The sequence below is a fragment of the Protopterus annectens genome, chromosome 8.part0 (genome assembly GCF_019279795.1).
Source record: "Protopterus annectens isolate FY-2018-M chromosome 8.part0, PAN1.0, whole genome shotgun sequence".
Classification (NCBI taxonomy): domain Eukaryota; kingdom Metazoa; phylum Chordata; order Ceratodontiformes; family Protopteridae; genus Protopterus; species Protopterus annectens.
The window spans coordinates 507,372,208-507,400,173 of NC_056741.1; the positions used below are offsets into that span (position 1 = coordinate 507,372,208).

At 41.4% G+C, this 27,966-nt stretch overlaps 1 protein-coding gene across 1 annotated transcript in view; it reads left to right on the top strand.

Annotated features, from left to right (window-relative positions):
* LOC122808291 (melatonin receptor type 1C-like) overlaps window positions 1-27,966 on the top strand; it is a 221,029-nt gene that overhangs the window by 138,912 nt on the left and 54,151 nt on the right. The window contains exon 3 of the mRNA XM_044079255.1: window positions 10,961-11,110. Coding sequence (XP_043935190.1) covers window positions 10,961-11,110 — 150 coding nt within the window. The remainder of the gene's footprint in view (window positions 1-10,960; window positions 11,111-27,966) is intronic.

The following is a 27,966-nucleotide window of genomic DNA, read 5'->3' on the forward strand; positions in this document are numbered from 1 at the left end:
AAAAGCAATCTCTAGCAAATTAATAAATGCAGCAGTTTTGTTGACTATCACTGATAACAGGTTAAGTGCCATAAAATATACTTATAGGTTTTCTGTATCCAGATGTCTATTGAAGCAGTCACAGCTTGGCCACCAAGAGCAGCTAAGATGCTAGAAACATGGAAATATGTGGAAACATAACAAAATGAAGGCCCTATCTAACAATATGTCACATATTTACAATGCAGCCATGTGTTGCCTCCTCCCATGCAATGCAACCGTGGTGTCATAGTACTTGTTCACAAATATATGAATTACACTACATAAATTAATATCAAATGTTGTGTGATATGCAATCCCCATTAATCTGGTAACATGCAGAATTAGAACTATCTTCACAGTTGAACATGCCTACACATCCATTAACTGATCCTGGCAACTATTTATCCATAAGCCTAACCAGACTTATCTGCAATGTTATGGAAAGAATCATCATGGACCTTCTCTTCAGGGACATAGGTATCCTTCAACACTCACCAAACACTTGTAGGAACTGCAGAAACCACAGTGATTCTGTCCAGGAGAATCCAGAGCCTCCAAAACATGACATACATGGAAAGATTGAAAGCCCTGTCATTGTACTCAGTATCATACAGGCAGCAGAGAGGCTACCTTCTGCTTGGCCTACAGAGCAGTCTCAGACCCTGCCTACTGGAAATGCTGGACATTCGCAAATTATATGGGACAAGAATAACTTGTTCCAGGGATCTCAATCTAGCCTATGACATAAACACAGTATGCTGAAGAGACAGATATACGTCTTGCTGTGCCTCTGGAATAGGATCCACTCCATGTGAAGAGGTAATCTTCAATGACTCTATCCGTGCACAACCTTGACAATTGGATGGGTGATTGTAAATTCACCCTAGAAGTGGCACCTCTGTCTCACATGTATAGGGGCAGTCAGTGCTGATCACAAAATTGCGCTGTTAACAATGACCATCTATGTTCCATAAGGGTACTTTGGTTTTCTAACAGCTAGGCTTGTAAAGGCCCTAGGGCCATGAGGCTTGTAACCTCCTATGAACCTATGAAGCTGTGAACCTATGCAGGCCTCCCATCATTTTCTCTCCTACATCTAGTGCTGATGTCATCCACTATAATTTGTCCTGCAGCTTTGTAAAAATCAGACTTGTGCCATGGTTCTTCATAAAGTACTGAGTTCTGTAGTCTGTGTACTTGGGTAGGTAGCGGGTTCAGTTTTCACTGCAGTCAACTGTGTGTGTGTCTAGCCAGAAGAGCAAAAGTATGTATCCTACAGTTGCCACTCCAATCCCATGAACTGGCAGTATTTTGACACTTGCACGTTACTATACATCCATTTTATGCAGTTCTCCCAACATCTTCTCTCCAACATGCACTGTTGCCGTCATCCACTATAAGTTGTCCTGCAGCTTTGTAAAAGTCAGACTTGTGCCTTGGCATTTGAGTAAAATACTGAGCTCTATAGTCTTTTCGTTTATGTAAGAGGCTATGTTCTCCCTGCAATTGACTGAGGTGTGTATGTGTGTGTGTGTGTGTGTGTGTGTGTGTGTGTGTGTGTGTGTGTGTGTGTGTGTGTGTGTGTGTGTGTGTGTGTGTGTGTGCATGTGTGTGCGTGTGTGTGTGTGTGTGTGTGTGTGTGTGTGTGTGTGTGTGTGTGTGTGTGTGTGTGCGTGTGTATGTGTCTTTGTACACTTGCTTTACATTACAGAGAGTCCTTTACACCAGCATGTATGACATTGTTATTACCCCATTCTCCTCACTAGACATTGCTGATGTCATCAGCTATAAAGCATTTTCTGAGACAGTCCAAATCAGTCTTGAGCTGTGGCACTTGCCTTAAATACAGAGTTTTGTATTTTGTGCACTTAGATAGGTAATGGTTCTGTTTTCACTGCAATCAGCTGGGGTGTGTATGTGTCTGTGTGTGTTTGTTTCTTTGTACACTTGCTTGACATTATAGAGAATCTTTTACACCAGCATGTGGGACACTGCTATTACCATATTTCCTCACCAAACACTGCTGATGTTATCAGCTATATCTGATTTGCGGATGCGCTCTATTCCCACCAGTGCTGGGTCAGAGACTGGCCTGGAGGCCAAGCAGAAGTCACGTCATCCTGTATGATGCAGATTACAATGAAATGAGTTTCAATGCATCGACATACATCATGGTATGGCATGGTTTTCAGGCCCTGTGTTTTCCTGGTGAGAAACCCCTGTGGGGTCTCCAGCTGTTGCATGTGTCTGGTGAGGTACAAGCAAAAGGGAGCATTATACTTTATTAGTGTTCTAATGATAGTTGAGTATAGTGCTGTAATATAATCCTCAGACCTGAATCGGATGGTTTGACTTATGATGTGCATAACATAGGCTTTCAATACCAGTGTGGATACTTTGAGGTCGAAGGTCAGATTGCTATCTGCATGTGTTCCTATTGTTTGCATCACTGAGTTTCAGCATAACGGGGCTGTTGTCAATGCTGCAATTAGCAGTGAATTCCACTTTACTGAAGAACAAAATGAAGACACATTTTTGAATTTATTTGTAGACTGTGTGGCTTTGTCACCACTCATTTGTCTGTGTTAGCCCCTACTGTAGTATGTTATCATCATAGGTGGGCTCGGTGATTGCACCCAGTATATAAGAATCAGCAAATGCAGTAAGTTTTTTAGTTTAGTTTAAACTCTCAAGAAATAGATTCCAAACAATAAAGTGTGGTGGTATACCAGTCATGACAGCTTTACTGGTACAGGTTAATTCATCAACTTTCACAGTATGTGTTTTGTTAGTGAACCAATTGGTTACCCATCTACTGATGAAAGGAATAATCCACAGCTGGGAGAGTTTCTCAATGATATCTGCATGGGGGATTGTGTCCAAACCATAGGTCAGATCAGGATAGCCAGTATGCACTGTCTTACCTTCATCCAGGCCTCACACAGAATCAATGGGCTATGACAACATTATAGATCACATATCATGTGACTCAGCACATAGGCCTTCCTGACACAGTTAAATACACACCGTCCATACAGTCTATGTTCCTGTAGAAGGGTGTACATCAGCATGCATCCATGTGACATTGGGTGGCAGCACCCAATGCATGCATGTATAAATATATTCTAACGCTGCTCATCTGTGATGTAGACCAACATTTTATCATGAACCTTTTCTAAATGGACACTAGTAATATTCTGATTGTGTACAAAATTCTTGTGTGAGTTGTTAATGCTGCATCATGTTTGCTACATCTGGAAGATGTCCTCAGAGAGGTCATTGAGAGCATGGAAGACAACACTATCATCCTTTTTAACTTAACAAGCCCAAGGCAATAGACACAAATCTGCACTGAGGTATTCACTCAACAATGTCAGATGTGGCCATAAACACTTATATCACCAAGGAGGAGCCCACTGTATCACATACATGACATCTAAATATGAAGAAATGTGTGAAGTGACCTATATCTCATGTCCAGTGATCAGGTCCATACATCCGGGCTGCCTGCTAGGTCGTTTCCTGTCCATTATTCAGGTCACATACATCACAAATGACATACACATCCTGTGTCCAAACAGCTGTCTGAACTACAGATTGTGGGCAATCATTGACTCCAGGTGTGTTATTAGTATAATACACACGGTATCAACATGCACCAAAGATTGCTGCCACAGCCATGAAAATACCTGCAATGACACAAAATGTTATAATCAGACCGATAGGTATGTGACCTGTGTCCTGGGATAGATGGCATGTGGAACGTCCACCAGCATGTGTCCACAGTGCTGACTACTCTCTTGTACGTAACACAACTACTGAGCATGTGAAGGACATCCACATCACAGGCCAAAATACCTCCATAGTTCACATCCTTCATCACACCATTAACTGAGTACAATGCACCTTCTTCATGTACCTCACTAAACATCTTCGAGTGATGTGTAACTGAAGTGTACCACCTTTGACACAGTAAGCTGTCACTCATCTTATTGACCATACCTAAGTATTCTTTTTGTGGCATAAATATTACTGTCTGATGGTGCAGAACCCCCATCAAGTTGTTATATTTGATGCATGTGCAATACCTGTTCCAGTGATGCACACAGTACATGCACAGTTGTTTGACAACATTAACACCATGGGTAACATGCATGACAGTGTGGATTGTACCATATCTATATATGCCATGCACACCAGTCAATGAGCCTGTAATGATCATAATGTCACATACAGGTATAGCAGTGTACCTCCTAACACCTCCAGCAGATGTTACAGTGCCAGCAGAATGTGCATGATTACCCTCATAGAGTGCAGACATGTCGTAATAGTTGTACAAGTGTGTTTGTGCAGAACCATCTCTAATTAATCACTCTAAATCACATATGTTATATCAGAGACAAGGGATTACTGGTGGCATTATTCTGATATTGTCCATGACTGTGCATGTTTAATTTAATGCTGTCCATGAACCTTTACCTGTGTCCCACTTCCTGATAGATGTGCTTTGCATTGTTCATGTAAGGATGCTTATGTCACACAGACATCTAACCCATTGTTATGTCACCTTGTATGACAGTAACATAATACACTTTTTCACTGTGCATTCCATACTGTACTATATTGATATGTGATTGGTGTTGCTGTTACAACTGTCTTCCATTGACATGCCCTCATATGCTGTACATTAGATTGTTTCGCCTGTCCTCTTTCCCTGTGTTCATTCCTTCAGTTGATCTGTGTGTTCCTATTCAATGTACACACTTCCACTGAGTGTTTATTTTACCTGACAGTTTATGTACCCTTGCAGATCATTTACACAACTTTGATACAAAATGCTAGGAAAGGGATTTCACAGTGCTCTGCATTGTGTACACTGTCCTGTACTGTGTTGGAACCATATAGCTATCATACCTCTCAACTGTCCAGTTGTACACAGAATCTCCAGATTTTTGCCTTATATCTTTTAGTCTATGAGTTATAAAATTTGTGTTTTTTCATCTATATCACTGGGATCATCCCAGGACTTATGTCACTAAATAATTACATACATTTGAGTTTCAAACTTCAAATCCTTTAGAAAATATATCTTAACACAAATCTTGGTATTCTAGCACATCTCTTGGTTTAAAAGAGCAACTATGTAAAATCTGCCCTATTTCTGGGTCATTGTCCTTCCATTATATTTGAATTTGTCCAGATTTCTTGCACTAAGAGGTTGAGAGTTATGAGTGCTATATGTTGAGCTCTGGTGACAATTGTGGCATTCTGCACCAACATGCTAACCAACTGAGCTCTGATGTAAACAGGTTTGCTATCTGTGTTGCTTTACATGGTTTCCTGGCTGGCAACACTGTTGCCAGCCACAAAAATCTGATTGCTTACATTTAAACATGGTGTGTGGTATGAATATGTAATTAGCGCTGCTGCTCACCATGCATCTCCATGCACACAAATTAACGCTGCGTAGGCTTCACGCAAATCCTCCATGTAGTTTATTGAATCCCAGTGTGTGTTTTGCCAGCCTATTATGGCTACTCTTTATCCTGTCAAGGCTATTTTGTAAAGTGAAGCCAGACAAAATGCCATTTATTATAATTGTTTCTCTAACAGCTTTTCTTCCTCAGGTTCCAGTTTTATTCATTTGACATTTAAAGGATGAGAAGTTGAAATATCTACCAGATATTACAATTGCAATCAAGTAACACACACAGATAACTGACCGCTTTCAATTTTCCATTCTACTGAAAATATTTCTACTTAAAGTAATGTCTACCATAATTACAGATATTTTGAAAATGATAGTCAATAAAGCATATGAAAATGCAGAGCATGTACAAATCAGTTTCATTCCAGAATGATGAATATGTGCATTACTTATACATGTATCTGCACTTCATGTTTTCAGAGAGAAGTTTCTTTCTCCTTGAGGAGAAATATGATAACAAGAAATGTACAGCTGCTATGTACCTGTATCTGCTGCAAATATGTATAACAGTGCTGACACTTTAAGATAAATGTTCTGTATTAATGTTGTTGTTTTGCTATAAATGCTGGTGCATCCTGATGTTATTGACACTTTTCAAATTACAATGACAAATAAATGGTAGGTTTTTTTTTTTGGATGACAGTGTGCCAAAATGTAACTTCAGCGACTGCTAATTTTTCATTTATCCTTCTCTTTAAGGTCAAAATGTTTAATTCCTTTATGTCTTTTTCATTTATGACATGCAGTCCATGATAGATTTCCTTGAGTTTGTCTGCAATAGCACTTATAGTGAAATATAACACAAGCTCTTGAATACCCAGTTATGAATTCTGAAACAAGCTATTGTCATACCTCTCAACCTCTAAGTGCAAAAAATCTGGGCAAAGCCTGACAAAATGAGGGGACAAAGGCCCAAAATAGACACAGAATTTAAATATTGCTCTTATAAGCTTAGAAAGTTGCAAGAGTAACATGGTTTGTGTTAACATACATTATCTGAAGGATATGAAGACTGAAACTCAAATGTATGTCATTATTTGGTGACTTCAGTCCTCAGATCATCACAGTGATTTGCCAGAAAAGTATATATTTTATGAGGAACAGACCAAAAATATGAGGCAAAACAATCTGGACATTTTGCAAAAATCTGGATAGTTGAGAGGTATGGCTATTGTACAGCTATGGGGTTGTCTGTGCGATGTATAGAAATGGTGAGCCAAAATGATGAAGACTTCTGTGAAAATCTTCCTAAGGTTGAAAGCAGTAATGAGGCAGAAAGAAAAAAAAAACACTATTTTTGACCAAATAGATGCATTATACTTAAATATGGTAAAAGTGAGGAGACAATTTCTCATATTTTACTAACAAATACAATAATAAACTACAAAGAGGCTGCTGCACATAGCTTTACTAAAAGGAAATTGTGCAATGAAGCATAGTTATCTTCAGGACTGTTTTGTTCAGACCAGAATAGTTGCAGAACAGGTAGACCATGCAATGTGTAATAAAATATATATTGTTCCAGCCCTCTTTTAAAATGACTCAGACTAACACCAAAAGACAGTTGATGACCTTATTAATACAACAAAATTATTAACTTTATTCACATAAAATAAATAACTGAAGTCTTCACATTCTTCACAGCAACATCAGGGCAGAGTTCCTACTCACCCTGTCCAAGTCATCCATCAGGGCAGTGTACCAACTTACCGTGTCTGAGACATCCATCAGGGCAGCATACCCACTCACCCTATCCAAGACATTCATCAGGGCAGTGTACCTGCTCACCCTGTCCAAGTCATGCCTCAGGGCAGCATACCCACCCACCCTGTCTGAGACATTTATCAAGGCAGTGTACTATCTCATCATGTCTAAATCATCCATCAGGGCAGCGCACCCACTCACCTTGTCTGAGACATCCATCAGAGCAGCGTACTCACTCAGCTTGTATGAGTCATCCATCAGAGCAGTGTACCCACTCATCCTGTCCAAATCATCCATCAGGGCAGCATACCTACCCACCCTGACCAAAACCTTAAACGGGCAGCATACCTGCTCACCCCTTCTAAACAAGCAGCATCCAAATAAGCTCACTTATTATTATCAAGCAGCATCCAGCAACTCCCTTGATCCCCAAACTCAATGCCATCAACAACGTCACCTAGAGGAGGAACAGAAGAAGACAATCCTGCCCCTCCTCTCTGCCTAACAACCCCCAGTTAAATGTCAGTAAATAAAGTAACACAAAAGGAAAAAAATGGGAGGGAGGGTCACCAACTCACAACTAAATGTGACACCACTTCCCCTGCTTCAATAAAAAGACAGCATTAATTGACCCAAGGACTGTGTAGTTAACCAGTCACCTGGTCGATGGTTGAAATCAGAACCTAGTTTAGAACCTGATCCCGGGCTACCCACTGACCCTGCACTACCTCTCTAATTGCTTTTCTCCCACTTGACTCATAACTCCCAACAACCTCCACAGTAGCACACCCCACGTTATTCCACTCACAACCAAATTCCATCCCAAAGTACTCCCTGTTCTGTTCAATTTCCCTGGCATTTTCAGCATCTTCTTGCCTACCAAAACAGTTGATGTAAGATTATTACCTGATACTCCATCTTGAGCCCTGGCAGGAACTGATGGGCTAGCTGGAACCACCACCTTTAATACTCGCTGCCTCTTGCCACAACCCATTGACATAGACTCACACCTAAATGTGCCACCACTTCCCTTGCTATAATAATATAATAACTATCCCCTCTCCAAACCTACCTCATTTCCACTAACTCCCTAAACCAATTAACCCATTAAAGTCCAAAGCCCAACTATCTGACTTAACACTATAAACAACCCCCCCATTCCTGATATACAACTCCCCTACCTGCTCCAAACGAGGGTCCTGGACAAATTGGTTTGTCCCAAACCTCATTTCTGACACCATGTTAAATATTGTGCCGCAATAACACAGATTATCAAGGCATACCTTAATAAGGCAGTTGAACTCCAAGATGTGCATCCATGTTTTAGGTTTACTGAATATAGAATGACAGGAAGGGCTTATATAACACACTCCAAGTAATCTGCCCCCCTCCTGAAGGTAAATGACTACATCTCTCTATGACAATAGTTACTAATGTTGGCTGTCTCAGATCCAGTGTCTTTTGGGAGTTTTAATGAGGAAAAGCTAATTTTGTAGGATATTGGGGTCATTAATACACATTAGAGTAATGCTTACTATGTGACGGAAGCGTTCATCACCTGATTATGAATTTCCATAAAACATCTTTGGTACAGTTTCCACAGCAGACTGTACTGTGCTGATTGCAGTGAATCAGAAGCCACAAACAGAAGTGCTTCATCTTTGATACAGTCTGACATGAACCATTTATTTCATAAGTGTACATAGCAAGGTAAATCTAGTGAAACAACAACAACAAAAAAACTTTTCAAGGATATTATGCCCTTGGCAGACTCTGTTTCTTGTTCCAGATACATATAACTAAGTAAAGAAATGCTTGAGTAAAGAAATCACCTTGGACTAGTAAGATCTACAGAGACACTTAATTGCCATCTGCATTTTTAGTGCTAGATATTCCAAAGTATCTTTTCTATTTGAAGGCATGTTTTCTATATTTAAAATAAAAAAAAAATCAAGAAGAAACTTCACAGTGTGGAGGGTGCGATGTTCGCTCCTGAATTATGTTAAGCACCTAGTTCATAAATAAAAATAGAACTGTAAAATACCTGCTACAAAATAATAAAATAGAAAATAGTAGGTAGTCCACAGTTGAGTTAAAAATGGAATATCCTTTTTGAAAATCCTTATTTAACACTCCTATCTGCCATCAAGTCATTTCCATAGCTGTTACTACCCATTCATCCCCCATTATTGGGTGAGCTCATAACTGCATCATAGACACCATATAGGCTATGATCTGATGGCTTTTTGTTTTATGACCTATTTCCTCTCCTGCAAATGCTCAGTGATGACCAAGGTAAGGCATGCAAGATGACCTTGTGAGGAATGACTCCTGCTTCTGCTTGTGTTGTGTAAACCTTAAAACCCCATTCTCCTTGCACAAACTTCTCTTTGTAGCTTCTGCATGAAATATGCACCCATCCATGTGGACCCCACAAAAAAGAAAGGTAGGTGGACAATGCTTCTGCATTCCTTTGTCTCCATGCATGCTGCTTCATTGCTTGTGTCAGATACTGTAGCTGGGTTACCTGAGCTGTAATGAGAGTTTTACCCATCTAAGCTATGATAAAAGCATCTGTTGTAACTTCAATAAACTGCATTGTGCTGTCCTTTATAAAATCTAAAACAGAGAATATGAAAGTGAGGAAGGTAGATGTAAATTTATTTTATCTATTAGCTCATTCTCAGAGATTTGAATTGCAATGTAAATAAATAATAGGTCTTCTAAACTAAAAAAAATGCATGTAAAAGAAAGACCGCATCATGCAAATCACACCATGCTCTGTCATTTTTCTATTAAAATGTTATATAAATTAATGTTAATGTGTCTTCACTTATATGATAATTGACAATGGCACTGAGTGTTGAGGGAAAAATGAATAAAAATAAACAATGCAAGAAATAATTATTTTCATTAGATTGTGGCAATAACACCAAATTGTATCTCCCATTTGTTCATCATATGTAAATTAACTGTTGTCAAATCCCACAGCTTAAATTGCAATTTAATAATTAAAGCAGAAGGTTAATATGACATGAACACATGTACCAAACAATGTATATTTAATTGGAAATTAAAGAAAATAACATCATGCTCACAGTTTTACAGTTGAAAAAAAAACTTCAAGTCTGCTGGGACCTAATTCTGTTCCTATAAAAGGAATCAGATCTGGAACAGACGTTATACACAGAAACCAGTAGAGCAGTCCTACTTATTTTTTCTTGCCTGTTATACTGGTCCATAAAATATACAATATAACTCAGTTATGAAAGTGTTGACAGTACATTTATGACCTGAGAGCTCAGTTTGGCAAAGATTAGAATGATATAACCTCTAACTGAAATAGTTTTGTTGGCTAGAACTTTTCTAGAAAAGAAATTGTAACTTAACTAGCTTTCAAATCCATTTTGTAACAATATTTATGCTTGATTCGCAATCTTTTTCAAAACATCACAATATATATTTTATTTGTTTGACTGAACACTGTCTTTCTTGTTGACCCCTGAAGTAAGGACTAAGCAATAATACATTGCAATAGCCATATGCCAATACATTATAAAATGTTTGTGAATTAGAATATGTTAAGCTTAAGCTTCAGAAATATAATATAATATTTGACAAAATGCATTCTGGTGTTCCTCAGACAAACCTATATATCATGCACAAACTTTACTTGTAGTAATTTATCAAGAAGTTAAATGACGAGAAAAGCTGAAAATCATAGCTGTAATAATTGTTCTTTCTCAGGCTTCAGCTACAGTAGTTATACAGACTATTCTTCAAGACATGTTGCTGTTTTTCTTACCGTTGTGATGATCTTTGTAACAGTTATGGACATCCTTGGAAACATTCTTGTTATTCTATCTATCATAAAGAACAAGAAACTTAGAAATGCTGGTAAGTAATGCTTTAGTTTATAAATACATGCACTACAAAAAGGATAGTGCTCTGTATTCTGATAATGTTGCATGTCTGCTGCTCTTACCATTCTATGATGCTGAAGCTGACTCCATCCAAAACATGAAATTTATAACAGCTGAAGTTTTAGATTAAACCAACAATTTTACAGTATTTTTCTGTGTGAGAACAGATTCATGGAAATATGTTTGTGTGCGTGTGTGTGCGTGCGCGCGCGCGTGTGTGTGTGTGTGTGTGTGTGTGTGTGTGTGTGTGTGTGTGTGTGTGTGTGTGTGTGTGTGTGTGTGTTCTAATGTTCATATCTGATAAACAACATGTCTATAAATAGCATAGATGCATTTTGTGATACATTGTTAATGTCACTTACATTTTTACAAAGATGAAGAAATTTATCAATGTGGGAATTCCTGAAAAATACAATACAGGAGAGGACTTTTTTTCCCATTTTTTTTAAGTTAAAGATAGATGCAGTTATGCACAGCAGCACAAAGCTTCCATGAATTGTTGGTTTAGTTTTCATCTATGGTGTATTCTGTTTAAAGCTATTTTTTTTCCTTAATGTTTACCAGGTTTTTTCTGAACTCATCCTACTTTCCAAACAAATATTGTTACTTGACTACTGCTGTGGAAATGATCCAGCTGTGTATGTGAAGCTTGATGTGTCATTTGTATGCATGAGTGTTTTATGTTAACTCACATTTCATCCACAGTTATGCTTTTCCTTTTGCTCATTTATTTTCAATTTAGACCCTGTTACCAGTGACACCGAATTTGATAAATTAGGAAAAGAAAATTAATAGATAGAAGGAAAGGCATTATGATACATCATTTTAGTTATAGTCCTTGTTAGATATGAAAATCGAAAACAGAAAAGAACAAACAATTATTATTTGTATTGGTACACAAGTAACTCTGCATGAAAACTATCCCCAGGATTCATGAAGCTTGGAACAAGGACTGTGTTAGCCTTGCGCTGAGCGTGCGGCGTAGAGATGGAGCAGCAGCACCATATGCATATTAATGAAGGTACGCTGCCACACCGTCCACGTGCACAGGAAACATGCATGAGTGCAGGGGGCGTGTTTAAGAACTGCACGGAGGCGTGAACATGCCCGCTACAGTCACGCAACCTAAAATACTGACTAGTACAGCCTGCCTCTAATAGTAATCAATCCTGTAAGTGTCCGTGGATACTGAAATGTATGCAAAACATACAAGAGAGTTCCGTGAACACCAAAATAAAATCACAAGAGTAAACAGACAAGCACGTAGCTAAATGTTGAGCCCCGATCCCTAGAACTATTACATTTAAAACCCTGTGTCCGTATTTCATTGTGTTGATTTTTATACTAAGTGGAAGTGAAACACAGTGTGTTTGCACGCTCCTGCCCTTTGCTAAGCTTAGCCCAAATGGTGAGAGCATTCGCTTAATATCTGCTCATTCACAGTCTGAGTCGTCGTTGTCTGGACGGCCCAAAATGAATGGATATAACCTGGGTCAACCTACCATTTCATGAAAGATAAGTATTTGCGTGTACCTATGTGCATGAAGTACAGCATGTGAAATACCAAATATGCTAGGGTTGGCCTTATAACCATAATGGTACCAGAGATATGTAGAGTAGGCAATGTGTACTGCTGTCTGTGCCATGGGCTAACAACCAGAGAAGGGATGGATGGTGTGTATGTGGAGTTTGGGGGTGGAGTGATGGGTAATGTAATAATCTGCCAAGGGGAGACTGGGTTGGATGTACAATAGGTGAACTGGAGGTGTACAAGGGAGCAGTGGGAGAATCCAAAAGGAAACTAAAGAACATACATTCACATCCCCAATACACCCTGTCAGGTCATATTGCAGAACACAATCCCACAAACATATGAACATTAAAATGTATGATACACATGTACAGAAACAGTACCAGCTCACACCACATAATGATTTGGCCTGAACTGAGCCATCCAATCCCTACACACCTGGATACATAATTGAATACCCATCATCCCCTCCACAGCACGCCACCACCCCCCTTGCTGAATGTCCACCAAAACCACCCATACTCGGTCTGCTAGCTAGGGCGAGCCATATCTGCACATAGTGCCCCCCTACCCACATCTAGTATGTAGTCTCACCCTAAGCAGTCTCGGGCCTGCAAACTAGGTATCCCATGCATGTATAACCCTCCCTCATTTTCATATAACCAAAAGAATGGGGTTCATCGGCATCCACAATTTTTGGACATCCCTCATGGGATAATTTTCTGTTCTCAAGACTAGACTTGGTGGCACAATATGATTTCCACCCTCGCTGACATCCAGACACAAGTTGGATTAGCAGTACTTGTCCACAACTCTGCTCAGCCTCCACCTGGTCCTGCCGAACCTACAACCCAGGATTAAACACCTGACCGTGATGCACATCTCCTACTGTGCATTATCAGGAATATATACCTTTCACATGTTCTCAAGAAGCTTCCCCATAGCTATCTTCCAAATAATACATATATCCACAAATTGTATACCCTGTCCAGTTTCCACGTCGTAATGATGCACACAACCCCTGTATACAAACGGTACAGGTCCCTCCCGGATGTGGGTGTTCATTTATACCCCCAGATATGTAGTCATATATCTATAAATGTACATACTTATATTCGCATAGCTACACATCACACATACATGCATATAAGTAGTTGTTATGTATGTGTCCTATTCATAAATATGTATACTTGCAAATGTATACATATGTCTCTCAGAAACATATGAACATTAACATGCACTATACTTATGTACACCAACCGACTGTCACATTTGTTGCCAGTAGTGTGGAATGCCTGTAGTAAAGTCATATATCCTAACTACCATCCATGCAGAATGTATCACGGATGGTTTAGTGGTCAAACCAGTGACTTTGGTGTTTTTTTCCTGGGTCCAAGCCATGCAAGGGCTGCTAATTTTATATGATGCCCGGAATAATGGCTGTTGGATATAGGGTGATTAAGGCACTTTCAAGCAGACATAAGCAGGTATGCGCAGCTGTAAGTGGTGGTCATTCAATAGTATGGGAAATGTAAATAAGCATGTAGGTGTATATGCATGTGTATGTACAGACACACATATATATATATATATATATATATATATATATATATATATATATATATATATCCATGAAGAATGAACATGGTCACAATAAAGCATTCATAACGAATGGCAGTGGAACCTTTGTGCTATTTAGTGCTGTCATATCAAGCTGGCCAGAGGTGAGCAAACCTCCAGCGTCTCCAACCACAGGTAGGATGCTAACACTGGGACTATCTTTGTGCATGTGCTAAGTCTGACTTTCAAACAGGTACAAGGCAGTCCCAGTCTCCAGTCAGGCAAGGCAAAAACCAGAAGACTATTTGAACACCCTGACCATTATATGAATGTATGTTCCAGGACTATAAGCTTGGGACGTCTGAATATACTTGGAGTGAGCCAACATATGGGATGTGTCTAGAGCAGTAGGGTATGATGCATATGTATTGGAGTGGTTATTTTCCAGCTGGAGAATGGATGACTGCTGTGTTAGTGAAGTGTTGCGGTGTGTGTTTGGGTAACTATGAACCATGATTATACATGCAAATTAAGAAGCACAGCAATAGTGTAGTGGTTAGAGCATCCTCTTAATGAGCAGACATTGCCAGTTTGACTGCAGCTCACACCATTTACGACAAGGAATCTGTATACAAGCATAGTCTGACATTTGTATGCTGTAAAATGATATAATACCATAGAAATGTGAACTGGAGTGATGTATCACAGTAAGAATGGAGAAGGTGTTTGAGTGACGGGAAGCAGCAGTTTAACATGGCGAAACAGAAAACCACTGCTGAAATGTGTTTTACTCACCCTTTGTCCTACGGCCCTTGTTCTGCTCAGCAACACAATAAACCACCTCGGCAAGGCTCGACGCCAGGACCCTACACACCACAACCAATGTGATTTACCACTAAGCCACAGCAGTTATACTTAACTCTGATGTTATCATAAGCATAGCAGACAGCACAGTCATTCAACAGTATGATCAAAGAAAATAATCATGTAGATGTATATGCATGCGTATGTACATATATTTATATCTGTAAAGAACAAACATGGTCACAATAAACCATTCATAATGGATGCAAAGGAAAACAGGAGCGGCACTCCCATATTATTTAGTGCTGTCATATCAAGTTGGCCAGAGGTGAGCAAACCCTCTGATCTCCAACCACAGGTAGGATGCTAACAGAGGGACTAACATTGTCCACGTGCTAAGTCTGACTTTCAAACAGGTACAGGACAGTCCCAGTCCCCAGTCGGACAAATCGAAAACAGGAAGACTATTTGAACACCCTGACCATTGTATGAACGTATGTTTCAGGACTATAAGCTTTGGACATCTGAATATACTTGGAGTGAGACAACATGTGGGATGGGTCTAGAGCAGTAGGGAGTGGCGCATGTGTAGTGGTGTGGTTTTTCCAACTGGAGAATGGATGACTGCTGTGTTAGCGAAGTGTTGAGGCATGTGTTCGGGTAACTATGAACCATGGGTATACATCAAAATGAAGAATGAACATCGTAACAATAAAGCATAGAAAAGGAATGAGAAAGGAATCAACAGCAACTATAGTATTATATAGTGCTGTCAGCATATGTCATATCAAGCTGGCCAGGAGTGAGCAAAGCACTGCTACTCACAACACAGGCAGGGTTTTACCAGTGAGAGTAACATTGTTGATCTGCTAAGTCTACTTTACAAACAATCAGAGGGTAGTCCCCAGTGGTACTACCAAAAATTGACAGCATATTTGGATCTCCGTCCATTACACACGCAAGGGCAGGTATGTTCAAGGACTAAATGGTGGTAGAGCATGATAATACATGTGTTGGGACAACATGCGTGTAGGGACCCTAACGCTGGGGGGAGGGCAATGTGTGGAGGTGTGTCATGGCCGTGAAAGCAACTGGATAATGGATGGATTGTGTGTATATCAAACTTGGGTGGGGTTGAGGAATAATGGGTATGTGATTATGGATCCAGGCGTCTCATGGTTGGATGGCCTGGTTCTAATTGGACTGCCTCATGGAGGCCAGCGAGTTAGTTATAAGTATGTATGCATACGCACACTTGCATACATCTATATGTAAAAGTACATTCCCTGTAACATATCCATTCCATCTGCAGACATAAACACATGAATGTGTCTTTACAAACCTCGACAGTAGATAGAATAATAGGTAGTGCATAAGAGGGAAGGGCCGAAATTGCTAAAACACAGAAGTGTGTACAATGTCTGAAGTCAGTGCTGTGTTGAATAAATCAAATGTGAGGACTGTCTCACACAGGGAATTATCCTTGTGATCTGCCTGCAACGGCAACTCCAAATACTAAATTGACCGGCATAAAAGAATTATGCCGAACACGTACATAATTAGTTCTCATGTGTAACGTGTACATTACCATATCGTCAGACTAATTAATTCATTGTAGTGTCATGTTAATGGGAGTAAGTATACAAGGAAGTAAGAGTCTAATCTTGACATAAAGACAATTGTGTCCCATGTGGGATAAAGCAAAAATTGCGAATAGTGTCCTATTGGTCACTTATGTCACCAATGTTTGTGGACTAAACGTTAGGGATTCCTGAGGATATGTGTAGTGAGTCTACTGATGGGATGGGTCTACAGGGGTAGGCAGCAGCCAATGTGTACTGGTGTGGATACACCACAAATCCAACTGGAGAATGGATGACTGCAGTGTTAGTGAAGTGTTGGGGTGGGTGTTTGGGGAACTAGGAGACATGGGTATATGGGTATATATGCAACTGAAGCAGCACAGCAATAGTGTATTGGTCAGAACTTTCGCTAATGAACAGGCATTCCCGGTCTGAGTCCCACACTAGCACATATAATTTTCCATGTGGAATGTGTATATAAACATATTTATACATCTCATTGCTGTACAACCTACAAAAGAACATGTACATGTGAACTGGAGTACTGCATGAAATGTTTAATTAATGTCATTCAATCTCAGTGTTAGTGACATAATGAATAAGTTACTATTAAGCAGGTGTAAGCACAAATATGCAGTAGCAAACATATATAAGCACCAGTAAGCATGTTTAAGTGCGTTTGCGTGGGGGTACTTTTCCGTTAACTGTGCAACACTGTTAACGCGGTTGCTGACCTCTGAATTCAGTGTCAAACTGTGTATTTGTGTTAGTCTTAACATGTTTGTGTAAATGTGTAAAATGTAGAAGTTACAGTTGTTTTCATTTTGTTTTTACATTTTATCCATTTAACTGATTTACACACAACTGTTAACATTAACATCCAAACAACATGGCTTGAGGTTGGAGTCGGAGCTGAGCACCCGCATTGAAAGTGTTTGCCCGAAAGCAGAATAGTGCAAAAACAAAGACAAAGACCTACTATTACAGCAGTCTATCCATTATAGGGAAAGCAGGCATTGTAAAAAAATGTTTTCATTGTCAAATACCTGTCCTCAACATCTCTAATTATACTAACTTGGCTTCTTTAAGCCACGAGGATGCGATTACAATCAGTACACAGTGATCGTTTTTTTTTAAGAGTGTCAGGCATGGATTTAGGAAGGCATCGCTGAGCCTGGAAATAACTATGTTTACAATGTATACATCAAAACGAAATGAAAAACTGAAAAAATGTAACTTGAAAACTAAATCCAGGCATATATCCAGTGCAAAAAGAAGATGAATTCAACCACAAATTTAGCACTTTCATCCACTCATTTAATACGTGAACTTCATCAGAAAAAAACATACACTCTTACCCAAGCTCCCTTATATATAAAAACTATTTCCTGTATACGCCTGGATTTAGTTTTCAAGTTACAATGTATACATCTGTTGCTATTGTACAAGGCTTTTACATAATTAATCCAAGCTGAAGCCTAATCTTAAAAACTTGTGTCTTGTAAGCCCTTCACGACAAACATATACATAGCAATTTCACTGTCTTTTAATCATCATTTCACACACATACATCTATGTAATTGAATACATGTACTGTACTGTTGTATGGGTAAATTTCCATTATTGGGGCAACACTATTTATTTTTATTTATTTATTTTATGTTTGTTGACCGGGCTAGTCTAAATGGATATATGTCCATTTTCAGTAGAGGCCCAAGGAGAAAAGCTCCGAGACAATAACAAGGACAGAAAAAAAAAAACAATTATACAAATAATCCGCAAGAACTAGAGATTACAAAAAAATAATTGTATAGTCCCCAATAAAAAAATGTTAAATACAGGAATAATTACATGAGTAAACAATTGAATGCCAGTAAAATATTTTTTTTTTTTTTTTTTTTTGTAGAGAGCCAAAAAAGAAATAGTTCTTGTTCAGTTTCAGTAATGCAATCATTCAGGTTTAATGCAGCTCATTAACATGCCTGTTGAGCACATGTCGGTATAAAATGCTTGTGTAAATAATTAAATGTTTAACCAAGTAACTAGACTAATTTTACACATGTCTGCCTGACAGACCTGTTAAAGTATTACATTACAGAGTAGCTATTGCTTTAAAGTGTTGCCCCGGTCAATCACACAGACAGGAAATCAGTAATAAGGAAATACTTGCAAATAACATGACATTCCTTTCTTCTGTTAATTAGTTATGACATGGTGATATGTACACTGCATGAAATGCCTAACATGAAGTAACTCACTGTGCTTACAGATCTTACCATTTGTAATCAGACAGTTTTCAATCCTCTGTGAGGCCTGTGAAATATGAGTATATGAATTGTACGGACTGTGAGTAGCCTAAAAAGCATTTCTTTTTACACAGTCTGAGACAGACAGACACGCACACAATCACACACACAATTGGCAAGTCTGGGATTAGAACTACTACCTAACTAGTTTATCACTACAGCAGTATGCAGTTATGGGATGAGCCATGGAGATTACTGAGCTACAGCTCTCCCAAAGGTGTATTTCATACTGGATGACCTCAGCAGGCTTGTCATAATACTGCTATGGGGAGGGCAGTGTGTGCATGGGCCATAACCCATTCATGTAGGGGTTGACATGCCACATGCAGGCACACACGGGGTCATATGTCACAGGTACATGTATACAGCTACTAGATGACTACTTCCTTGTACAGTCATGTTGCAAAGCTGGCACGTGCACCACGTAGTCTGTCATGCTGAAAGATACTGGTGGCTAGTATCTGCAGTGAATGACATCTGCACTTCATGTTTTTGGGACCCTTTGGCTGTGTGCTGGGTGGGACAGGCCTGGATGGCTCCTTGTCACAGTCACCCTCTTCCACACATCTATGTCCGTCTACCTTTGGCTTACTATAGTGTGTTGTCCTTACATATATGCCTGTATCCCTATCCACTGTGTGTGCAAGGCAGGAGTGGTGCATACTGACATGTGTCTGCACTAAGAACTGCGACTGCCAGATATGTCTGGGCCACTGGTGTTTGCAGACATGGCCTTTATGTGTTGAAGTGTGAGCATGCCCAGTATGACCTTTCAGTATGTTGTTTACTGACATTGCCTTCATACCTTCAAGTGTGCGAGCAAGCCACAGTATGGCCATCTGTATCGCATGTGTGGATCAAGTCCAGGTAGTTTTTACTGCGGTGCCGACCTTTGTGTTGTACACCCACAGGTCGCATGCTGTGTCTGCAGGGTATCCATCGGCCATTTGGCATTGACTGTTGCTACATGTCTGCATAGCGGGGGGGGACACCTGACTGCATCTACATTCCTACACAGGAGGGGGGGGCACACCTGACTGTTGCTATAAGTGTATGTTGGAAGGGGGGGCACACCTGACACTTGTACACATTTGCTAGGACTGTGCTGGTATGTCAGGTACTCCATTTCAGTGTGTAGTCTTACCTATTAAGCTGGCTATTGGCATACCAGTGTACTACACATCTTAACTTTAATTACCAACATATTAGTTTCTAACTTCCTATCCTTCACAATTTACATCCGAATGCCTTCCATGCTGTAGTCTGTCTGTGTGGATCTGGGAGAGGAGTTACCTATAGGGCACAGTCAGAGGCCATAGTACAGCATTTGTTTGTGTCTGTCTACACCTGTCCTGCTGGCTGAGACTTGTGTGGGTCTTATGGACACACATGTTGTTCTGCCCATTACCTGTACTGGGGTTTGGCACCCTGTGTAGTACCGGCTACTATGGTGACTCCAGTATGTGTTACAGATGTCATGGTGCCACTATGGGTGTCTACTGTCTGCTGCCTTAACATTCGGCTACCCAATTCCCTTGCATGCTCACATCCATACCATAGCTACAGGTAACAACACATTCTAATCCATTTGGCAATTGGTAGGTTGATTGACTTACCTTGATGGTGTGCCAGACTTGAGGATGGTGCTGGAGGGCTGCCTATGTTGGATGCACATAGTACACTCCCTATATATGGTTGAGCACAGGTAGTGTCATGTTTGGCATCCCTTTTACTGTCTGTGCGAGTCAGAGAGAGTGTCATTCTCTGGGTCCCTACTGTATCAGTGCATATGCTATTCATTGCCTCTTTGCCAAGGCCAGGTCATACTGGGCATGCCTCCTTCTGCCTACTGGGTTAGGCTCAGGTTGTTCCCCCTCTGAGTTACTCTGTGCCTGTGCAGGCATTGGCATTGGTGGGGGTCTGTCTGGCCCTGCCCCATGCTGTTCCTGCTGCAGCTTTTTCTGCAGGATCATATTGTGTAGCATAGCACATACCATAACAATTTGGGTGCATGTAAGTGGTGAATACTGCAAGGCTCCACAGGATGTATCCAGGCACTAGAACTGTGTCCTGAGCATCCCAATATATGTCTGGCCTGTGCGTGTGCCTCATTATGGCATTGTTGTTCAGGTGTGTGTGCATTTCTGATGGGTGTCATCAGCCACGGCTCCAGTGGGTACCCAGCATCCCCCACTAGGTGACCGTAAGGGATGTCCATATTGGCAAATCTGTCGTACAGCTGCTTCAGATGCCATATTTCTGAATCGTCATAGCTTCTAAGGCAGCCAGCACACACATTCATTATAATGTCCTGGGCATCACATACGACCTGGCAGCTGATGGACAGAATGCCCCTTGTGGTTGATGTAGACCCTACCCTGCTCACCGGGTGGTGCTTTGATGCATACGTGCATGCAGTCTATAGCACCCACTACCCCAGGGTATTCTGCTATTTGGTGGAAGAGATGCATATTGCTGGTCAACACCTCACATGTGTTGAGGAAATAAACGTGCTCACTGGCATGTGCTGACATGGCATCCAGGAACTGGTGGAATACTGTGGATGCTGATGCCTGTGTGATCGCCATGATATCCCCAATTGTGCTTTGGGAGGTACCTGTGGCTAGTATACCTAGGCCTACACATACCTTGGTATCCACTGGGATGGGTTCCCCTCAGCCATTATGATGTGTCAGGTGTGGCCAGTACAGCTCAACAATTTGCTGTCGGAGGTCTCTGTCCACCCTATAGCGCTCCACTATCTCCAGCTCATGTAACCCCTGATAGGTTACCCTGAGTCTGTACACTCTTCTCTGTCTCCTCACTGTGGGTTGTTCGGCAACATTCACATCCTCACCACCCTTAGTCTCTTGCACGTGTTGTTCAATGTTGCCTGCTGCAGCCCTTCTCATTTTGTAGGTTTGTTTGTTAAAATTTACCTGCTTGTATACACTGGTGGTGGAGAGTGTGGAAAAAACAGAGGGGAAGGTGTTTGCATAGTTTATAGTAGTGTTCTGGGCTGGGCTCGTCTACTGCCTCTGTAATTGGCTGATCCTGATACATTTCACCTGTCAGCTTAGCTAGTTCTCCTTGATTACTTTCCTACTGCTGTTTTCCCTTCCGATTGTCCTAGCCAGGTTTAGACACACCCCTAGCTTAGCTGTGCTAAGCTAGGAGCAATCCCAAGCCACAGGGCTCCAATCCACTTACAGTATGCCTGACACACCCCCATGATGTCACCTACATCCAAGTCTTGCACCCGGCTATCTATACTCTTACACTCTTGGGACCTGCCTCACACCCTGGGGAAAACTGGGATTCACTATCCTTCACCTCATTTGCATAAGATTGCCTGCTAATGCATAGTTACATGTCCCATACTGAGCCTCCCCTAAACTAACCACTGCTTACCATCATGCAAGTCTGCACACACCCGCTCACAACTGCTTAAAAGTGCCTTGCTCACTCCATATCCAATGGCCCTTGTTCTGCCCAGCAACAAAATAACCGACCTCTGCAAGGCTCAAAACCAGGACGCTGGACATCACAGCTGATGTGCTTTATCACTAAGCCATGGCAGATATATGGACATTGGATGTTATCATGAACATATCATCCAGCACAGTCATTCAACAGTATAGAACATGTATTCCATTATGTAGATGCATGTGTGTTAATGTCTATATATACATATATATATATATATATATATATATATATATATATATATGCACACATACATAGATATAGATTATATATCCCAAGAACAAACCTCGTGACACCAAAGCATTAGAAAAGAATGAAAAGGTAAACACCAGCAGCTCCTGTATTGTGTATTGTGTACTGGTGTTAATCCCAAGGCAAGTGTGTTTCTATCTGACACATGGGCTCAGACTGCATTCTGGGTAATATTAGGGTTGCTGACTTTACTCACCAGGCCTATTGTCAAATGTATGGGTATGTCTTGCCAACCCAGTCTTTTGGCTGATTGTGACATATATATGGCCACTATATAGGGAAACTGCAAAACACACTCCTCAACACATCCAGTGGCCAGACACTCACAGCCACCAACACATAGGATATGACTGACAAACACACACCTGCTATGCCTTGGAATAGAGCACCTACCTGACTACTTTAACACACTACAGGATTACGCAGTTATAGAATGTGCTACCAAGATTACTGGGTCACAGCAATCCCAGAGGTGTATTCCTAGGTGGGTGACATCATCAGCCTTGCCAAAGTTGAGTATAGGAATTGTACGGGGTGTGAGTACAAATGAGTACTGTTGGCCATGTTTCCAGCCACGTGTTCTCAGGTGTGACACAATTATGCAAACTATGTCATACAGTCTTTGTATTCTGTTGTCTGTCTATTTGGATGTGTGTGATATCTGGTGGCATGTGTGTGTGTCCTTACTGTGTTCTGGTAAAGGTATGTGTTGGTTGTGGTGATGAGATGCATGTGTTAACCTACACCTCTTGACTGTCTAGTCCAGTCATGGGTGTAAAATGGACTGCCTCCAGGCTCACCCCTGTAGCTGCATCCTAGACAATCTGTGGGGTGTGGTGTTAGGTGGGTTTGGCAGTGTACATGGCATAGAGATTGCATTCCCCCGGGATGGCCACATACACAAAGCTGACATTAGTAAACACCAGTTGTTGACTAGTGGACATGCCTGTATGAGCATTCAGTACTACAAGTACCACGTACTGTATTTAGTATACTTACTGCTTATGAAGATGTTTTAGACAGTGATGCTCACATGTAAATATCTGTGTCATGGATGTGGCAACACTAGCTATTACTGGAACATGGTAGCTACCTTTAGTAGCAATCCCCCTCTGAGGGCCACATCACATTCTGATAGTTGATTACAGATAATGCAAGTGTGAACAAGGCTTTATCCTTGTCTGGGTATATACTCACATACCCAGCAGAACAATGAGCTCTGTTGGGCACAGACACCCACTCTCCACACAGAGTCAAATATCAATAGACTCTGCTGCCACTATCAACATGATCAGGATATAATCAGATAGCCATCACCTATGAAGCAGCTATTACACATGGGCAGCAGTTTCCTACATCTTACACTCCTACTGCAGATGTCACACTGGAGTTAAAGTTAATATGCACTCTGTTTCATTACCAGTACTGTCAACATATTTCCAAGCAGCTGTTAGTCTGGCAATGAGAGGTTAGGCTACACAAATCTAAATGTTCAAAAAGTGTGTCTCTACTGTCAAACAATAGTAGAGAGGTGGATATTAGGCAAGGTGGACTTTTAGACAAGGCTCATAAGACAAACCCACCACCGTAAATAACACAAGTAACCAGAAACTGAGGGTATTGCTACTCAACAACAGAAGTCTAAACCTCAAAATGCACACACACCCGAGGCATTCCTCAGTATGGAAAACATTGATATCTGCAGCAACTTAAACCTGGTTTAAGGCTCCAGAGAGCACCCCAGCACTACCAGGCTATAACTCATACCACACCTTTCGGCCACAGAACCCAGACAGGAACACAAAAGGCGGGGTTGTATCCATATTCATCAAGGATCCTCACACCTCCAGGTTAGTGGTGCAGCACGATGCATCAGAGATCATCCAAGTGCAACTGACAATGGGCAAAACTGCAATCAAAATTGTAGCTTGCTACAGATCACCCACCAAGATCCAGGACCCACATTCCGCATTTCTGGAGACACTGGAAAATATGCTGGTCCTACCAAACACCCTAATACTGGGTGATTTCAACTACCCAAACATTAACTGGGAGAACTACACAAGTACTAACTCCCTTGCCCAGCGCTTCCTAAAATTTGTAAACTCAAATGCCCTGGAACAACTTGTCTACACCCACACCAGAGGGAACAACATATTGGACCTGGTCATCACCAACATGGGTGACCAATGTTTCACACCTGACGTAAACCCCTCGCTGGTTAGATCAGACCATAGACTAATCACTCTGGATATTCACATTCCTCCCACAACCCCAAACAAGGAAACCACCGTGAAAATATTTTACAAAGCTGACTTCACGTTGCTTAAGCCCGAGGTGGAAAGGTTCACAGCCCCCACGCCAATAGACAATGCTGTCCAAGATGCTGAAACCTATACAAAGGCACTCTATGATCATCTGCAAGAATGCATGGATCATGCTATCCCAAGACAAACCTAGACTCACTCCTCCAAGAAAAGGAAACCGGTCTGGTGGACACCTGCCATAAACATGCTCTACAATAGAAGGAGGAAACTAGTACAGATAAGAGTGAAATCCCTAGAAGGGCAGACATCCCTGATCAGTATCAGCAAGAAACTACAATCCCTCATGAAATCATCCAAGACTAGCTTCAAAAGACAATTTCCCAAGGACCCTACAGATAACCACAAAGCATTCTTTAGCTATGTTAGGAACCTAAGTGGGAACTCTCAGATCTGCTCTGAGTTGATGCAGACTGGCACAAAATACACTGAACCGACTGATATTGCCAACATTTTGGCAGACAGGTTAAGTGCAAACTTTACACCCCTCTCAACCCCTAAATGGCCCAGAACCATACCAGAAGAATGTATGGCCCCGGCAATCACTGACACACAGGTTAAAGCAGCCCTATCCAAAGCCAAAATCACAGCCTCAATGGGACTGGACAGTGTCCCAGGCTGTGTCTTACAAGAGCTCCAAATAAACTAACCCCTCACTTAAACACACTGTTCAAACCGAGCCTCTCTACAGGCTACATACCCACAGAGTGGCGCACAGCAACAGTTATCTCACTCCACAAAGGTTTCACTACAACGGACCCCAGGAATGATTGCCCTATAAGCCTGACTAGCCTGGTCTGCAAGTTTATGGAGCACATCATCATGGAACTCATTAACAGAGACATTGGGAACCTCCAGACACTCGACGCAACCCAGGTCAGCTTGATCGAGTGCAGATCATGCCTATTGAACCTGTTTGATGTCTTACAGTCACCTAGACCTTAGGTGACGGGTGTGGTAGTTCACACATACTACCTGGACCTCACCAAGGATTTTGACACCATTTACCACTCAGGTATTATTTATAAACTTACCAGCCAATACATACACCCGTACATCATAGGTTGGGTTGCCAACAGGCTTACACACAGAACCCACATGGTAAGCCTAGCAGCCTCCAGGTCCAACTCTTAACCAGTCACAACTGGTGTCCCAGAGGACTCAGTCCTGGGACTCCTACTGTTTGCCATATACTTCTCACTGGTACAGGCAAACACAGGTGGATTACAGCAGACCGTGTCTGGTGATTACTGCAAACTGGGAGCCATAATTGACAGTCCATCTGTCAAAGATATCCTTCAAGGGGCCTCACATAGACCAACACATTGTGTCAAGTCATGGCCTCCAGCTAAAGGCCACAAACTGCATGGTCATTCCATGTTGGGAAAACTAAACACCCACATATTAACACATGAGTGGCAGCCACTTTAATACAGATGAGGTAATGGGTATGTGTGGACTACATTAGATAGTGATCTCTCCTTTGACAATCATACCTCCAAAGTAATTAGAACATCCTTCTATGTAGGCCATCTGATTACTTAAGGGTTCACATCTAGACATACTGAGGTTATTACTCATCACTCATCAATTCCATCATCGAGTATGATAACCCATTTGGGATGTACCTCAGAAGACACATCCAACAGCTGGAGGGTCCACGAACATACCTCACCAAGAGGATTACACTGGCCTCAGACATGTGTCCTATGTTGCCAGACTGAATTAAATCTTTCATTACTCAGTGGCATCTCATTTACTCAGAGATGATCTTTGCTGGCCAACAAAGCCATGTCCAAGTCGGGCTTAATGGTTATGCTCCACCTATGGGAATCCATGTCACAGTGAGCCACACACTGTAATGAGCTGCACCTTGCCACAACCATAACTGGAAGATGCTGGAGTGACAGATTCCTGTCACAGGTACTCTCTGTGGTTTGGAACTACATCCCTGATTAAATTATATGGAGCCCCTCACTAACACTCCAGGGAAACCTTGCAGAGTGGATGGGGAACAGTGGATAAACCCCAGGGATCCTGCAATTGGCTCTTCTCCACAGAGGGACAGTTAGTTAATCAATGAGGTGGCGACAGCTTACACATTTTGGCTAGGCTTATGAATGGCCTTGGGCAGTTAGCCAAGTACCTACCTATGTACCTATGAACCTATACATACAGTATCAGCACATGCTGATAGCTTAGTTTACTGTTCAGGTGTTGACTTTCTTTGTGCCAATAGTGGTTGTGTGTGCAATAGTTGATGGCTGCCTCTGTAGGATGCACACAATACACTGCCTATACATGACAATTTACAGGTGGTCTTGTATGTGTGCCATCCATGTTTACTGTGTGCGCAGGCGGTGTCAGTCCATAGGTGCCTATAATGTCAGTGTGTGTGCTATACATTCCCTCTTTGACAAGGCATGGGCATACTGGGCACACCTCCATCTGCATACTGAGGCTGGCTCAGTGTGTTCATGGTCTGAGTCCCTTTGTGCCTGTAGGGCCCTTGGCAATGGTGGTGGGCTGTGAGGGCCTTCACCATTCTGTCCCTGCTGCAGCTGTTTCTGCAGGATCATATTGTGTAGCATGGCACATACTATGAAGATGTGGACACATGTGCCTGGAGAGTTCTGGAAGGCTCCACCAGATATGCCCAAGCAACGGAACCGTGGTTTCAGCATCCCAAACACATGCTCTATGATGATTCTGGTTTGTGTGTGTGCCTCATTATGGTGTTCTTGCATGGGTGTGTGTGTATTTCTGATGGGTGTCATCATCCATGGTTCCAGTGCATAACCAGCATCCCCACCAGGTGGCCATTTGGCATGTCCCCCCTGGCAAATACCTGCTACAACTGTGAGGCATGCCAGATATGAGAGTCATGATAGCTTCCAAGGCTACCAGAATACACATCCATTATAATTCCCTGGGCATTGCACATGACCTGGCAGTTGATGGAGGGGTATCCCTTGCGGTTTATG